This window comes from Heterobasidion irregulare, assembly GCF_000320585.1.
Source record: "Heterobasidion irregulare TC 32-1 unplaced genomic scaffold scaffold_07, whole genome shotgun sequence".
In the NCBI taxonomy this organism is placed as follows: domain Eukaryota; kingdom Fungi; phylum Basidiomycota; class Agaricomycetes; order Russulales; family Bondarzewiaceae; genus Heterobasidion; species Heterobasidion irregulare.
Window position 1 is genome coordinate 2,048,071 of NW_009258203.1, and position 15,198 is coordinate 2,063,268.

The following is a 15,198-nucleotide window of genomic DNA, read 5'->3' on the forward strand; positions in this document are numbered from 1 at the left end:
TCTACCCCGCACACGACGATCACGATGGCAATTACGATGAGGACGAGAAGGACAGTCTCCCGGTGCGTCGTGGATCGACCCTTTCGTCGACCCCCGACCGCACTTTGGAAGTGCTCAACTTCGTGACGAAGTCGGTCATGGCCATCCACAGTGAACTTCCGCGGATGAGCCTCGACGACGCGCTCGCCGCGCTCCGCACTGAGCTCACGCGTATCGCCCCCCGCCATCCGCTTTACCGCTTGGTGCTCTACTTCAAGGCGCAGTATTTGTTCCAGCGCCACCAGGAGACGGGCTCCAGCATCGACGTCGACGAATCGATCGACGCCTGGAGAGAGGCACTCGCGCTCGCGTCGACGGACAGCCGGGACGACCGCTCAGATCTCTCATGGCGTCTGGCCGACGCGTTAGCCGCCCGCTTTCGGATGGCGCCGTCGCCGCCGTCGCCATTGGCGAATGCGGATCTGGACGGTGCCATCACCGCCCGGCGCGAGGCACTCGCACTCATACCCTGCTACCGCCTTGAGCGTACGGTGATCTTGTCGAGCTTCGCGCATGAGCTCATGACGCGCTTTGAGCTGAGGGGGCAGAGCGCGGATTTGGACGACGCCATCAGCGCCCGACGCGAGGCGCTCGCGGTCTGCCCGTGCGATGACCCTGGCGTGTATTTCCTCCTTGGCAAGCTGATGCAAGACCTGGCCGTGCGCCACGAGCGGACGGAGCAGCTCGCGGACGCCGAAGAAATCCTCGCAACCTGCGAGAAGAGGATCACCCTCCTGGCTCCGGACCATCCCGACCTCCAGGAGTCCCTGATGTCCTTGGTCAGGTATTCGACCAGCTGCTTTCGAGCGACCAGCCAAACCGACCACTTGCAGAAGGTCGTGCTCGCCCTGCAACGGCTGCTTGACGTGCTCCCGCCGCAGGACCCACGATGGGTCAAGTTCACGGCCGCGTTGTCCAATACCCTAGCTGCACAATTCGATCGCTCGCGCCAGATTACAGGCCTGGAGGGCGCGATTACCGCTGCGCGCAGCGTGCTAGCCGCCGTTCCGCTGGACGATGCTCTGCGATCCCATCATCTGTGCAGGCTCGGGACGCAGCTGGTCGCGCATTTCCGGTGCGTCGGCGACGCTGCGAGCCTCGATGAGGCGGTCGCTGTCTTGCGCAATGCATACGCCGTCTGTAAGACGGACCGACGGGAGATGCGCGCCTGCTTGTGCGAGCTGGCCGTCGCGCTGCAGGCGCGCTACATGTCGGCGCGCCAGTTCGCGGACCTGAACGAGATCATCATCGCCCGGCGCGATGCGCTCGCACTGTTCGAGCCCCCTCAGGAACGGGTCGAGACGTTCGAGCTCCTAGGACTCCTCACGGATGACCTGAGAGAGCGTTTCCGACAGACGGCGGCGCTCGCAGACCTGGACGAGGCGATTGAGTACTTGCGCGGCTCCCTGGCGCTTCTTGCCGACGAGCCGCTGAAGCGCCGTGCCACGTGCTTCATCGTGCTTGCCTGCGCCCTCCGCGAACGATTTGACGGAACAGGGAGTATCTTGGATCTGGAAGAGGCGATTGGCCTGCTGTTTGACGCGCTCAATACCCTTCCCGAAGACGATGACGTGAACCGATCTCAAGCCTCGACAATACTTCGCGGAGCACTGGACGCTCGATACCGCTTGCCAGGCACTTGGTAGTGGGTACCTAGAGTTCTCTGTGGTAGTGGTTGTGCCTTAGACACCCGATGACGAGGGCACGGATTCCGAGCCCGATCTGACTATATACCTGCGTGATTCATTCCCGTCCATCCATCTTGAAGGGTCGTAGCGACATCTGGTCCCCCTTGTGCCTCCACGGACAACGTGAGTCACAGGCGATTCCTAGTTCAGGGTAGATACGGTGAGCTTCAACTTGCATTATGGGAGCTGATGACCTTCTCCGTTCTTTTCTTCTTATTCCTTCAAAACGATGGGATGTACACGGAAATGTGTGTACCCTGGTCAACATTGTCAAACCATATCGATGGCCGTCCAGCACGGCCTGTTTGAAACCCAGGCTCGTGTCCCTCTCTTCCTTTGTTGTGCCTGTCCTGCATTGCCTGTTTTTGGCTGGCTCGAGGGTAATCGATAAGGGTACTGATCGATATCATAAAGCGCACGACGCCCAGAGAGGAAGAGCGAACTACTTTCAACCCCCCTCGCCCCTCTTCTCCTAGCCGCTCGATGATGCGCAAACATTCCAACTACAACGACACTTCTGTGCAGCTCGCGTTCGCAGCTGCGAACCAGCAGAGATCTTCAGCGGTAAAGAAGGAGCCTGGCCACGAGGGATCTATGAATCATGAAAGCTCTATTGGATCTGTGCTAGTGCACGCTGGGTTCGCTGAACCGCTAGGAGTAAGCCTGCCAAAGCTCGCAAACACGGTGAGCACTGATACTTCCTGTTTCTTGTCTCTGTGTTCATTGGACTCATCCTGTTTTGACTTGTTGTTGCTAACGCTGACCTGCTACGCACGTTTCAAGGCGCGTGACGACATGTCGTGATCAGCGCGTCCTGTCTTTGGTGGCTTTAAACTCACCTAGAGAAATCTACCACTTGTGGCATTGGCAACATATACGCTCAACACCATTGATATACAAAGTACGTCTGTTTTGGACGCGTCTTGACCTCAGGGGAGTTGGCTGACAGCGGCCGGAGTAGGAATATCCTTATGGAAAATCGGGCAGATGAGACACTTATCGATAATCTGTTCGAGGCTGTCTGGAAGGACGGCTACATTGAAAACATCCTGAAGGCGTCTGGCAATTGGCAGAGCCCTACCCCTATCGATAATGACGATGTAACCGACAACGTCCTCGAACATGCAGAAGTCGACCCCGGCGACACAGTACAGACAGACGGTAAGCTCGAAACCGATATCAAAAAGATCACAAATGCAAACGGCGCTTCCTTCCCTCATATAGCCGATGATGTCAACGACAGACAAGTAGCCGTCCAATACGATGAAGAGACCACTGTCGACCACGAGGGCGAAGAAGAGACCGTCGAATATGACGACGACAACGACGACGACAACGACGACAACGACAGCGATGCCGGCACAGCGCCGCCTCCAGATCGTACATTGCAACTACTCACGTTCGTCGCCAGGTCGGTCATGACCGCTCAAAGCACATTCCCGCCGATGAGCCTCGACGGCGTGCTCGCGGCTCTCCGTGCCGAGCTCGCGCGCATCGTTCCCTCTCATCCGCAGCGGTACATGCTGCTCTACTTCATGGCGCAGTGTTTGTACTGGCGTCACCAGGAGGCAGGCTTTAGCGCGGACCTTGACGAATCGATCGTCGCTTGGCGCGACGTACTTGCGCTCCCGTCGACCGCCGATCACGAGTATCGTGCAGAATTCTTGTGGCGTCTGGCCGACGCGTTGGCCGCTCGCTCTCGGACGGCGGTGGTGTCGGTAGCATCTTCGGTTGCGAATGTAGATCTGGATGATGCCATCGCCGCCCGACGGTCCGCGCTCGCACTTCTGCCCTCTGGCCACCCCCACCGCCCCGCTAACTTGGCGAATCTCGCGCACGAGCTCGTGGCGCGCGTTGGACTGACGGGACAGGGCGCGGATTTGGACGGCGCCATCGTCGCCCAGCGCGAGGCGCTCGCGGTCCTCCGATGCGACGACAACACCATGTACGTCTTGCTGAACAGATTCCTGCAGAACTTGATCATGCGACACGAGCGGACGCGGCAGCTTGCGGACGTCGAAGAGATCATCGTGACCTGCCACAGGAAAATATTTCTCCTACCTTGGGACCATCCCGATCTCCCGAGAACCTTGTCCTCCTTGGTCCAATACTCGCTTTTCCTGTTTCAAGAAACAAAGCGTACTTGTCACTTGCACGAGTTGGTCGCCGCCCTGCGACGGCTGCTCTACGTCCTCGAGCCGAAGCATCCACTATGGACCAAGACCATGGCGTCCCTGTCCAATGCCTTGGCCATTCAGTTCGAGCGCGAGCACCAGTTCGGGAATTTGGAGGAGGCGATCCGGCTAGCCCGTCGAATCCTCTCTGTCATTCCGCAGTACGATACCTTACGGTCTGATCATCTGTGCAGGCTTGGAACGCAGCTTTTGATTCGCTTCCAGCAGACATCGAGAAACGTAGACATGAATGAGGCGATATCGGTATTGCGCGATGCCCAAGCAAGGTGCGGAAACGGGCCAAACGATCCACGCATTCGCTGCCGAAGCCTAGCCATCGCGCTGGGAAAGCGCCATAAACGAACGGGCCACATCCAAGATCTCGATGAGGCAATAATCACATGGCGCACCGGGATCGCGCAGCTCGCGCACAGGAAGCGAGAAAGCGATCTCGATGCTATATTTGAGTTCGAAGGGTTCCTCGCGCTCTACCTGACCGAGCGCTTCCGACAAACGCTGGTTCTGGCGGACCTGGATGCGGCAATTGTTGGACTCGGCAGGTCGCTGACCATCCTTCCAACGAATCAATGTGGGAGACGTGCTAACCGCTTGATCACGCTGGCTTCCGCTCTTCGCACTCGATATGAAAAGACGGAGAATGTTGTAAACCTGAACGAGGCCATAGTCGTTTTGCGCAACGCCGCTGCGCTCCTTCCCCCCGGCGATCCAACCCGATCAAGGGCCTCCACAATGCTTGTGGAGTTAATGGACATTCGATTGGGCCTACCTTCGGCCGTGATGGAACCTGGATCGAGCGTCTGAGACGAGATCTGGAGACCACCGAGGGCATGGCTTTAAAAGAAATATATCAGGTCAAGGAATGGAAGAGACAAGCGAGAGCGGGTATATCTGGCGTCCTATTAAGCCTTATAGAATAACTTTAGACTTCTAATCGGACAGAGTTAAATTTAGACTAAGTAAATGTCGGAATATACTCACATTATGACAAACGGCGGGCTGTGGAAGGACGTCTCCATTTCAGTGAAGAGACGGTAAACCTGCCCCTACTCCTAGGTGAGATCACAGTTCTCGGAGAATGGGAGAGAGATAAGCGACTCAAACAGGCGCGGTGGAAAATCAGTTACACCTAACATATGATATCAAAGAGAACACGCATGAGCAGCCTGAAAGCAGCCGCAAGCTCGGTTCAGAGGTTACGCGACTTTAACATGGCCGTCCGATGAACGAGACGGTCAAAATAGATCCAAATACAAATGTGCTAAACCGGCATCAGCCTGATCCCCAAATCACTGCTTCCGCGGTTAGCGCTCCCGATTTTCTTTCTCCAGTATATTCGACACCTTACAGGCCTTACATCTCATCACGCCCATCCAACCTTCCTTGTGGCCAAGATTGTGGAGTACCTCAATACACACTTCACTGGACTTCAAAACGTGTTTGACATTGAGTCAAAATGCTTAATCCTGACCAAGAGACTGTCCTATGCGTTGCTCGTCTAGGTCTCAATGATCTGTGATACAGCTAAGAGATCAGCCTCGGAAGTGGAGCTTGGAGATCTTGATAATGGTACAGTCGGTCTGGAGAAGTTAGCATATTTGACGCAGGCGATACACATTGTACAAAACTGATACAGGCCACCATAAGCTGCGGTCAAATTCACGAACGGGTGTAACTAATCATCATGAGCCTCGCCGCCCTCGATCGAGCCCTTAATGTCTTCTTTCCTCTGCTTTCCAAGACTCGAGGCCGGGCATCTGTGAATACGATGTCAGATGACCATTGTCACAAAAAAGATGGAGACATGCTGACCGTCTCCTCCCATTCCTTTCCATCTACGTGTAGTATGTTCCAGGGTCGAGGCATGGTAATCCACCTGTCCAGATGCGGGGGTTCAAATGAAAAGTTACATCGTCAATAGACGCACCACCATGAATGTGGATCAATCTCACCTATCTTCAAGTTTTGGAATAGGGCTGTCACGATAGCGTGTGCGTATCACAGCGATGATCTTGAGATTGAAGAGCGGAACGAAGATAGGGTGTCCATCTGGGTTGAAGCCTGACTTGTGTATACCCCCGTCATGTTCCTGCCACCATCCAGTGCTGGCTTTGCCATCAACGTCTTCAGTGCGTAAACCAAGCTTGACTTTTTGATTCTCTGTGAAAGGACACATTAGTTGAGTACGGGTTTCAAGATGCCACTTACTTCCGTCGCCAAGGAAGAAGAAGTACCCGGAACACGAGTATAAACTTGTTACGACAGATTTGTCCTCAAAAATGGTGTTGCCCTCTAAATAGTCGAGCAACGACCTTGGAACGCTCGTCTTCTGCGGGCGATACATCACGAGTAGAGCATCGCGGTCACCGTGGAACTCCCATTCGCCTTTGATAGACGCCTCTGCGAGGCCAGGAACATCCCTTGTGCACAGATAAGTTCCGCTCCCTTATTCTGCGAATGCGAAGGACTCACGGATCTGATTTTGAATCTATATCGTTTCGCGTCACCTCTTTCGAGTTTGCTACGTACGAGTCCTCGGGATCCTCTACGATGCTCTGATATGATCCCTTCTGATCAGGATCAAGAAAGTCTTCGTAAACATTTCCCTCTATATCAAATACGCCCGTCTCCCGATTGACGGTTCCATAGTCTCCCACCTTGAATCAAATATCATATGGTCAACAGTGTTTGCAACTACGGGAGCGATCGAAGTCTTACTTGTATCTTCTTCAGCGGGTCCCAGTTTGAAAATTCGGCAGTTGCACGTAGGATCCGATCGATATATAAGCGAGGATCGCGGGGCAAATGCGGCGTTGAGGACTGTATGCTCATTTGGCCAGAGATGGCTGGAGTAGTGAAGGTCGCAAGGAGAGTGTTGAACATTAGGTAGCGCTATCAAACCCAAATATCATTCTGCAGTCCCACGCCACTCTCCAGCATCGATATTGCGGCCATTCCGAAAAAGGTGACCTGGCAGCAATACATGAGTGCAACAATGGACCACATTTGCTGCAAAGTTACCCCCTTCGGTGGTTTATATACCTCAGACAATCTCCAAGACGACACTCTAGAGATCGATACGGAAGATTCGATCGGTGGGATACCCGGAAAATATGATTGATTGCGATGCGCATCTAACAGAGTAACACGGGTCTGCGAACTTCGGCCATGAGCAACCATCTTTGCCATGAGATTTCTAGTGTAGGATGGACAGAGGGCACAGAAACATGTTGTTTGAGGATAGCTGAAAGAGAGAACCAGTCAGCGATTGAAAAACACAAGATGTTCGTACAGACCTTGTGCACAAAATCCTCAGACAGCTCGAGACTAACCTTTTGTTAGCAAAAATCAGGAATTCTTGTTGGTGGTGGGTCCATAAAAGATGTCAAAAAGTGCTGTGGATTCGTGAAGAGGTGCATGCCATGGCAGAAGCAGCAAACAACTAAGAGGCAGGCCCTGCGAGGATTGTCATAAAATTGAAAGACGGCTCCGGGACCGACCCATGCCGAACGTGTCGGCCCTGCGCTCAGATCGTCACTCTCCGACGCTAGGTATGTATCCTCTTCTCAAGGCACCATCATTCGACGGAATAGCAAGCATATTCACAGGTGCAAAAATCGCACGCTGAACGACAACAATCATTGACGACAATACGTGCGACACGCCTACTTCGCTGTTTCGAGCTTCCGCACTCGATACTCCGTCTCCAGCATCCCCATCCATATGATGTCAACCCATTTTCCTTCATCCAACAGTGCCTCTCGTTTTGCGCCCTCGCAAACGAAACCTCTATCAAAATGGTACAATTATCATCGATGATGAGTCTAACAAGGCATCAAGGAGGCCCACATTTTGTCATAGAGTGCGATTGCCCGCTTGTTCGACTGGGGCACACCCAGCGACAAGCGACGAAGGCCCATTCCTTCAAAAGCATACCCGACTGGCCATTGCATTATCTCTGTCCCATACCCATTCCCCACCATTCTTTCCCGATACAAATCCCCAGCTCTGCGTCGCAGTTCTTCGGCACGTTCACTTTCAACGCCGTTATCCCCATAAATTTTTCGGTCTCCTTGTGCACGATCGTGACATACAACGGCAGCTTTATCCACATCTCGATGAGCTGGCGCTGTCCGGGCACAACATAGTCAATGGTCATTGCCTTGAGCACATCATAGTCCTCAAGGAGATTGAGGAGAGCTATGTCTGACTCGCGATATGCGCGCAGGACTAGTCGTTTCGTTTCAAATATGATAGCTAGTTGCAGCGAGGGATGCGGGCTTGATACCAATGGATAGGTGGGCAGCTGGTGCGCAGCGTAGCCGCTGGGGAGGGGAGGAGGGGTTGGATCGACGCAGAACGGTCTGACTCATGACCCTTGATGGCTTGATGGTCAGCAACTATGAACTGCCATCATTTCACTCGGTATGATGCCGCAGAATGCCCGAACATTTACAGCTCGAGGATCTTCTGATCAGAAAAACGAAGGAAAGAGTGTCGCGTGAGTCATCATTAGCGATCTCCTGGTGCTGCATAGTCACCGCACGCCTTTTTTCCTGTTTTGAAAAGGGCGCCCCGTTCTTCTACCGAGGTTTAGAATCTCCAGGCCGCTTCATATATCACCTCGAACCGTCCTTCTCTTCTGATGTTGACTAGGCTGACCCCTGTACGACTATGCACCGCATCTAGAGTTGCTACGAGACTGTTATGTCCTATATGAAAAAAAAAATCACCACCAGGGATCTCTGTATCATGTCCGTACGAAGCGCCATGAAAGACGCGTCCACTATGTCCCCATTATGATCCCCACCTTGGAGAAGCTCACGGAGTCGACGAAAACAACATTCGACTTCACCTGTGACACTTCGTCAGCGTCCTCGGCATGCTTCAGACAATGTTCGAGAATAGACGTGCTGGATATCTACTCGTCATCCTAAGTGCTATATCTGTGGCTCTCACATCCTCGCTCCTTGCCTTGGTGCAGACCATCGATCTTGCGGTACCTGGAGCCGAACGCAAAGACGGACGTGCATATTGTGAGCCTGCGGTAGTAGACCTCACTCGGCTATGATGTCTTACTCACTGCCTTTGGTCCGCAGCGTTCGAAGGTGAAGACTTTCCATATTCTCTTCCTATGAAGCGCAGTAGTCTCGTAGAGATAATGGTCAAAGAGAGTGCCCACTACTCTCTGACCAAGCCCGAGGCCAGAGATGAATGGTCATACAACTCACCTGCCGGGACCGGTCTTGTTCGGGTCAGTCCTGACCACCGCACCCTCGTCATCTCGATGTTTCACCAACTCTACTACCTTCGTAATTTTCATGAAGCATTGATCAGCAGCACTGGCGAAGGTCCAAGGCGGCATGTCCAGCATTGTCTTAGTCTTCTCAGACAAGAAGCCTTGTGCCAAGCCGACTTGGCCCTCGAACCGGGGGATTTCATGTCGCGCAACTTCGAGGAGGATCGTTTTGGTGCCACGCACATCTGTCGTGACTAGGCTGCTATGGATATGTCGAATCAGAGGCTGAGTGGACAGAGTACAGGAAGTGCAAGAAGTCCAGCTATAACGGTGAGGCATTTGTTCATACTATCTGTATCAGCTTCCTTACGTTCGACATTGGCAACTCTGCCAGTCGTCTTTCAAGTTTCCATGAGCACTTATGCACTTATGTGACGCATTAATGATTACTCCTGTGTTGTGATCTCGTGTGTCTATTCATTTCTAAGACGAGCTGGTCTCGCGATTCGCTTAGGCGCTGCCTTGAGAGGTAATACGTTGTGTCATCGCGTTTGGCCTCCATTTTGCGCACTGTTCGTACTTGGTACTCCGTCTCATTCCCATCCATATGATGTCCAGCCATTTTCCCTCAACCCATAAAGCCTCTCGCTTCTCTCTCTCGCAGATAAACCCACTGGTGAAATGCACAAGTCCTGAATTCTGTCGAATTAGAAGGAGATACAAACGACGTTCACACTTTGTTGTATAACTCTATTGTCCGTTCAACGACCTCAAATACTCCCAACGACAAACAAGAGACCCAGTTTCTCGAAGGCATAGCTGACAAGCCACTCCACGATCCGTTCCCCACCATTCTTGATCCTTAGTTCTGCGTCGCGGTTCTTCGGCGCGTCGCTTTGCATCGGCGCCGCCATCCCCATAAACTTCCCAGTCTCCTTGTGCACGATCTGAAACCGTGCGGTGGCTCCTTGTTTCTCATGGAAGCCATGTGGAGACCTACAGACGGAATAACATTTTACTGAGGCGCCTACTACAACCTTCTACCCGCCGAGCACTCAAATATTTGATGTTCTCATACTGTATCATGTTCTGGACATCAAGCGAGATCGTCAGATGGATGCAACGATATTTCCGCGTATTCTTTTGATGAGCGAAGGTCCGTAATATCGCAGAACGATTTCCACTCGAGAAGGAACGCCGTCTTATACACCGCCGTTGTCAAAAACTGTTAGACGGGATTTGCCGGCTCACCACGGCCCGTCCATTGACTCCGACTGCTCTCTTCGTTGCTCTCACTGAGCTTTGATGACTTCGGACAACTCTTGTCTTTTGTGCTGCAGACGTTGTCGTTCTCATGCGATCAGCCCGCCTGCCTCAGAATCTGTTAACCAAGATCCATATGCACTCCCCAGTCTCCTCCCCATTGGCACTATTCAAGTAGCCGTCTCTTGCCCGGATTTTCCATCATGTGCGCACGCTCACTGCTCCGATGGATGGCATGCGTTCAATAAAGAAGATTTATCACCATTTCTTGCATCTGAGAAAACTGGACCACTTTGTCATCAACTTGACTTTCTAATCAAGTACAAATTTCTTTTCGTTTCTTATATGGTCAACGAAGATGCAACAGCCTTATATCTACGCCTATACATCATTCCCTACGATCTCCCGAACGTCCAAGGAAAGCTTAGGACTCGCGACGAAGCTCTTATTCTCAAACCTGCTAGGGAATACATGAAGTCGGTGCTTCCGCTTGTTATACAGCATCGAGGGTCATGGTTCGCGGACAGTGCAGCCACGTCCGAATCACCTAGACGGATTTACAAGCACAAGGATCCCGTAAATGTGCACATTTTATTACCACGCTGCTATCTCATATTACCACTTTGTATTCAGGACAGCCGCACGCTGCCTCAAATTTATGGAGGTCTTCCGTCTCCTCAAGTCTATGGTATGCCGTTCCATGAGACGAACACAATCTCGGATCATATTCTCTCCGGGAAACCCATCGACGGTATGAAGAGTTGTCTTTATCCGTACCAACGCGCGTCGGTGGCGGAAATGCTCCAGAGAGAACTTTGTCCTGGGTTCAACACGGATCCCACATATCTTCGCATGGTTGGGATCAACGAAACGGGTTTCTACCTCCAGCCAGACACGATGGAGGTGCTTAGAGGCTGTCCGCTCGTGGATCAGATTCGTGGTGGTATTCTCTGTGAAGAGTTAGGTATTGTATACTTGATGCTCTCCCACACCGTCTTCCATCATCGGTCGATCAAACTATCTCACTGTTGTATCCTAGGAACCGGTAAAACAGTAATGACTCTGGCGCTCATTGTTGCCACGATAGGCCAACTATCGCAACCTGAGGAGTCATTCCACGATGCCCGGCCTGTGCTCACACCACTAGCTTTCCGCAGCTTCCCTACTAATCCGTTTGTCACTGCTCGTAAAAGAATTCCACGTTGTAAAGAACCAGATTTCTCCATCCCATCCCTCGTCGAACTGCTTATACACTATATCCGTGTTGTCCCCGACAAAGTCGATCTTCACAAACATGAGCAGTGGCTCAAGGATCGACACCTTTGGCATCTTCAAGAGCTCAATGCTCCATTCTATTTCCATTACGACGACAAGGGGGGGTCTCTAGCCCCGCATTCCACAAGACGTCATCGTGGCGAGGTGATGCCGCCGCGTACTGTGTTCTTGACCTCAGCTTCTTTGGTCGTTGTGCCCCCTAATTTGCTTTCTCAGTGGATCTCAGAAATATATAAACACTGCCATTCTTCAGTCCGGGTGCTCGTGATCAAACCTGGAAATGAGTTTCCGAGCGCACGAATACTGACCACCCAATACGACGTACGTCTTGCCACCATGTTAATCGATCATTTCATAGCTCATGACAGAGCAGATCATCTTATTGGATCATGACAGTCAGTGTTGTCTACTGCTTTTTGACGTCATGCTTCTCTACTAATAATACACTTCATAAGCCCTAGCAAAAGAGGAGTCCAGATCCAAAATAGAGTCCCTCCACACATGGGTGGTATGCGCTTGTCCCGTCTCCGGCAGCACTCGAATTCCCAACTGTACCTGTAATTCTTTTCCCCAAGTCTCCCCCCTTTTTCAGATTCGGTGGAAAAGATTGGTCGTCGACGAAGGTCACGTCCACGGTGCGAAGAATACAAGACTGGGCGAGGTCGCAAGTCTACTCAGTGTCGAAAGGCGTTGGCTCGTCACTGGCACTCCCACTACGGATCTGCTTGGGTTAAGCTTTGGCTCGCAAAGCTTTGAGGCAGATAACGAACAATTGGGCCTACAATACCCTTCAGATGATGGGGAAGATCCCAGGCTATCAGAAGAGGTTCCTGCCTCAAGTGTTTCTCAAGATGATCTTGGACTACGTCATTTAGATGAAAATCAATGTAAGCCTCGAATGTGGACCTCTAGCGATCGAAGCAATTTGCGTAGGCTCGACAATATGATCTCTAAATTCCTCCAAGTCCCGCGTTTTGCTGCAGCACATGACCTGTTCAATAGCCAGGTTGTAAATCCGCTCTTCAAGAAGGGCGGACCAGCCTTCGGTTCAATCCAGGTTCTCACACAGGTAATGGCAAGCGTCATGGTCCGTCATCGGTATGTTGATTAGGTGCTGTTGAAGGTCCAAGTCTAATTCTGTTTATTAAATAGGATCGAAGATGTGGAGAAGGATATCGTTCTTCCGCCGCTGAAGCAGGAGACAGTCCTTCTACATCTAGATCCAATTGCAGCTCGGTCATACAATGCACTGCAGGCCGGGATTGCTGTCAACGCGATTGATTCAGAACGGAAAGATCTGGTGCGGCTTCTGCTAAGAACTGACTTACACACACACACACTCACTGATCTGTGGCCTTAGGACTACCTTTTCCATCCATCAGTGAGATCGTTCTAACAAATTTGCCCCTCCAATGACGATATTCAATCTTGGCTTGCATATAGAATTCTGCCAGACTGGCTCAGTTGACTGAGAACATCTCGCAGTAAGCATTGTCGTTTCCTTGATTGATAGCATGAATTTCAAACGCATTGTGTAGACTTATGTTCTGGCATATCGATGAAGATGCTTACAACATTGACGAACTGGCGAACAACGTTGATAAGATGGTACAAACTGCGATTGAACGAGATTCGTCTCCCGAAGACCTGGAGATGATCAGACAGTCAGCCAAGCATGTGTACGCATACTTCAATCCTTCTCATGGAAGGAACGGTTGACGGCAGACGATTTTCCTAGTCAGCTAGCTGCTCGAGATGGTCCATGGCGTACCCTCCAGACTTCCCCTTGTCCCGAGATGCCCTACCGCATCGTGAATATGCCTGAAGCTATCTTTGTCGCCAGCAATCAATTGCGAGCAATATCCTACCTTCCCGACGGCTCATTGCCGAATTTCAGATTTATGTTCTGCCTGAGATTGCTTCAATTACGAGCGCTTGTCGATAATCGACCGTCGGCGTCAGAGCGGCGGCTTGTCAAATATGGACAGGCACTCACCGAGCAGGACATGAAACGTGATGCACTATACCTCGAGGAGAAGCGCAGGAAGAGCGCGAAGAAGAACTCCAAATCGCTAGGGAAGAAGATAGAGCACGATTCCCGCGAGACTAACAAGGCTGTAGAGGCCGCACGGCGACTCGAGGCGCCAGAGAAAATCGAGGAGATGCAGAAAGAGCTGAATCTGGCCCATATCCGGCTGGTCAATGGTCAAGGTGCAACACCGAATCCAGCGATACCCCTACAGAATGATGAGGTCTTGGATGATGAGGTCTTGGCGTCATTGAGAGAGTCTCCTCTGACTGGGGTTCGGATCCTCAACTCGACGTCTACGAAGCTAGACTACATTTTGAATGAAGTAAGCTCGGTGTTCTCATCCCTCTTCCAGTTTGATCGCTGATGTGTGTTCCAGGTTTTGAGATACTCCAGGGATGAGAAGTTTCTCATCTTCTCAAAATCCCCCCTGACCCTTGCGCATGTAGCGGATGGGCTCGATCTGATTGGAGTCAAGTACTTGCAATATACGACCAGGGTGGATCGCAAAGTTCGCGAGCAGTTTGTGATGACATTTGAGACGTCAGATACGTTCCGCGTGTTTTTGATGGAGCTCAAGCATGGATCACGCGGCCTGTAAGCATGTTCATCGAAACGGATTTTTGAGCGTTCTTCAAGCAAATGAGTATTGACACTGATCATTCTCTTCGTTGTTAGAAATCTTATAGCTGCATCTCGCGTCATATTCTGTGAGCCAGTATGGAGAGCTGACATTGAAGTTCAGGCAATCAAGGTGCGACGGTTTCAACCTTTCGGTTCTATGAGATTCTCGTGCTGATAACATGCCAAATTGTGACTTGACTTAGCGAGCTCACCGCATAGGCCAGACACGGAAGATCACTGGTGAGTGAGGGAATGAATGCCTTCTTCAGGACAGATTGCCTTATATCCGGATTGCGTACACAGTGAAGACCTTAGCAATCGAGAACACAGCGGAAGAGGTCGTGATGGCCCGAAAAGCGGAGTTGAAAGGGAACTTGCAGAAACAGACGAGCATGACAGATGACCTGCGCATCCGGCAGTTCATCGCCGTAAGTGAAACCGTCCATAACAGATCGGACAACGAGCTCACTGCTCCTGTATAGAATCCAAGGTTCATTGAAGTCAACGAATCCACCATAAAACGGAAGTTTCTCAATGTGCCCTTGCTCCGGATACCATCCGCACCTGTGCAGGACCTGGAAGCGAACGACAGACATGCCTCGTTGACGAGGAACGAGATACAGGACCCAAACGATGTGGATGTGGGCAGCCCCTTCAAGAAGCGGAGACTGGTCCGTTTTGCAGACGAAATTAAATCTTTTCACTGATCAGTCAATCGACTGTCTCTCCATTCCTACTCGTATTACACTTTATTTTCAGTGTAGAACAATGTCTGCACGTCTGTTTGGCATTTTCAACCGCGATGTAAGCCGAGGTATCCTCGGTGCTAGACGCGCGGAGCATTGCTCT

General features: G+C 51.7%; 6 protein-coding genes across 6 annotated transcripts; 3 read left to right on the forward strand and 3 right to left on the reverse strand.

Moving 5' to 3' along the window:
• Positions 1-422: 422 nt before the first annotated feature.
• On the forward strand, positions 423-4,723 carry HETIRDRAFT_322343 (uncharacterized protein; the record flags this gene model as incomplete). The annotated part of the gene is made up of 3 exons (XM_009550353.1): positions 423-818; positions 939-1,610; positions 3,242-4,723. 3 exons carry the CDS (start codon positions 423-425, stop codon positions 4,721-4,723), a joined length of 2,550 nt encoding a protein of 849 aa, XP_009548648.1.
• Positions 4,724-5,704: 981 nt separating this feature from the next.
• On the reverse strand, positions 5,705-6,776 carry HETIRDRAFT_477687 (uncharacterized protein; the record flags this gene model as incomplete). Its single annotated transcript, XM_009550354.1, has 5 exons — positions 6,638-6,776; positions 6,392-6,576; positions 6,128-6,339; positions 5,872-6,079; positions 5,705-5,795 (listed from the first exon to the last, which is right to left on the reverse strand). Exons 1-5 carry the CDS (start codon positions 6,749-6,751, stop codon positions 5,705-5,707), a joined length of 810 nt encoding a protein of 269 aa, XP_009548649.1. The 5' UTR covers positions 6,752-6,776.
• A 38-nt stretch (positions 6,777-6,814) lies between these two features.
• On the reverse strand, positions 6,815-7,108 carry HETIRDRAFT_171378 (uncharacterized protein; the record flags this gene model as incomplete). The annotated part of the gene is made up of 1 exon (XM_009550355.1): positions 6,815-7,108. One exon carries the CDS (start codon positions 7,106-7,108, stop codon positions 6,815-6,817), a length of 294 nt encoding a protein of 97 aa, XP_009548650.1.
• A 476-nt stretch (positions 7,109-7,584) lies between these two features.
• Positions 7,585-8,292, reverse strand: HETIRDRAFT_103357 (uncharacterized protein; the record flags this gene model as incomplete). Its single annotated transcript, XM_009550356.1, has 4 exons — positions 7,585-7,708; positions 7,769-7,859; positions 7,916-8,149; positions 8,208-8,292. The coding sequence occupies 4 exons, from the start codon at positions 8,290-8,292 to the stop codon at positions 7,585-7,587; spliced, it is 534 nt and encodes a 177-aa protein (XP_009548651.1).
• A 728-nt stretch (positions 8,293-9,020) lies between these two features.
• On the forward strand, positions 9,021-9,416 carry HETIRDRAFT_48881 (uncharacterized protein; the record flags this gene model as incomplete). The annotated part of the gene is made up of 1 exon (XM_009549636.1): positions 9,021-9,416. A coding segment is annotated over one exon (396 nt), but the record flags the coding sequence as incomplete, so codon positions are not given.
• A 1,047-nt stretch (positions 9,417-10,463) lies between these two features.
• Positions 10,464-15,179, forward strand: HETIRDRAFT_477688 (uncharacterized protein; the record flags this gene model as incomplete). Its single annotated transcript, XM_009550357.1, has 15 exons — positions 10,464-10,997; positions 11,055-11,385; positions 11,461-12,017; positions 12,070-12,091; positions 12,152-12,794; positions 12,849-12,996; positions 13,057-13,077; positions 13,140-13,180; positions 13,235-13,375; positions 13,435-14,050; positions 14,105-14,322; positions 14,404-14,479; positions 14,553-14,589; positions 14,653-14,777; positions 14,832-15,179. The coding sequence occupies 15 exons, from the start codon at positions 10,464-10,466 to the stop codon at positions 15,054-15,056; spliced, it is 3,735 nt and encodes a 1,244-aa protein (XP_009548652.1). The 3' UTR covers positions 15,057-15,179.
• Positions 15,180-15,198: the final 19 nt, after the last annotated feature.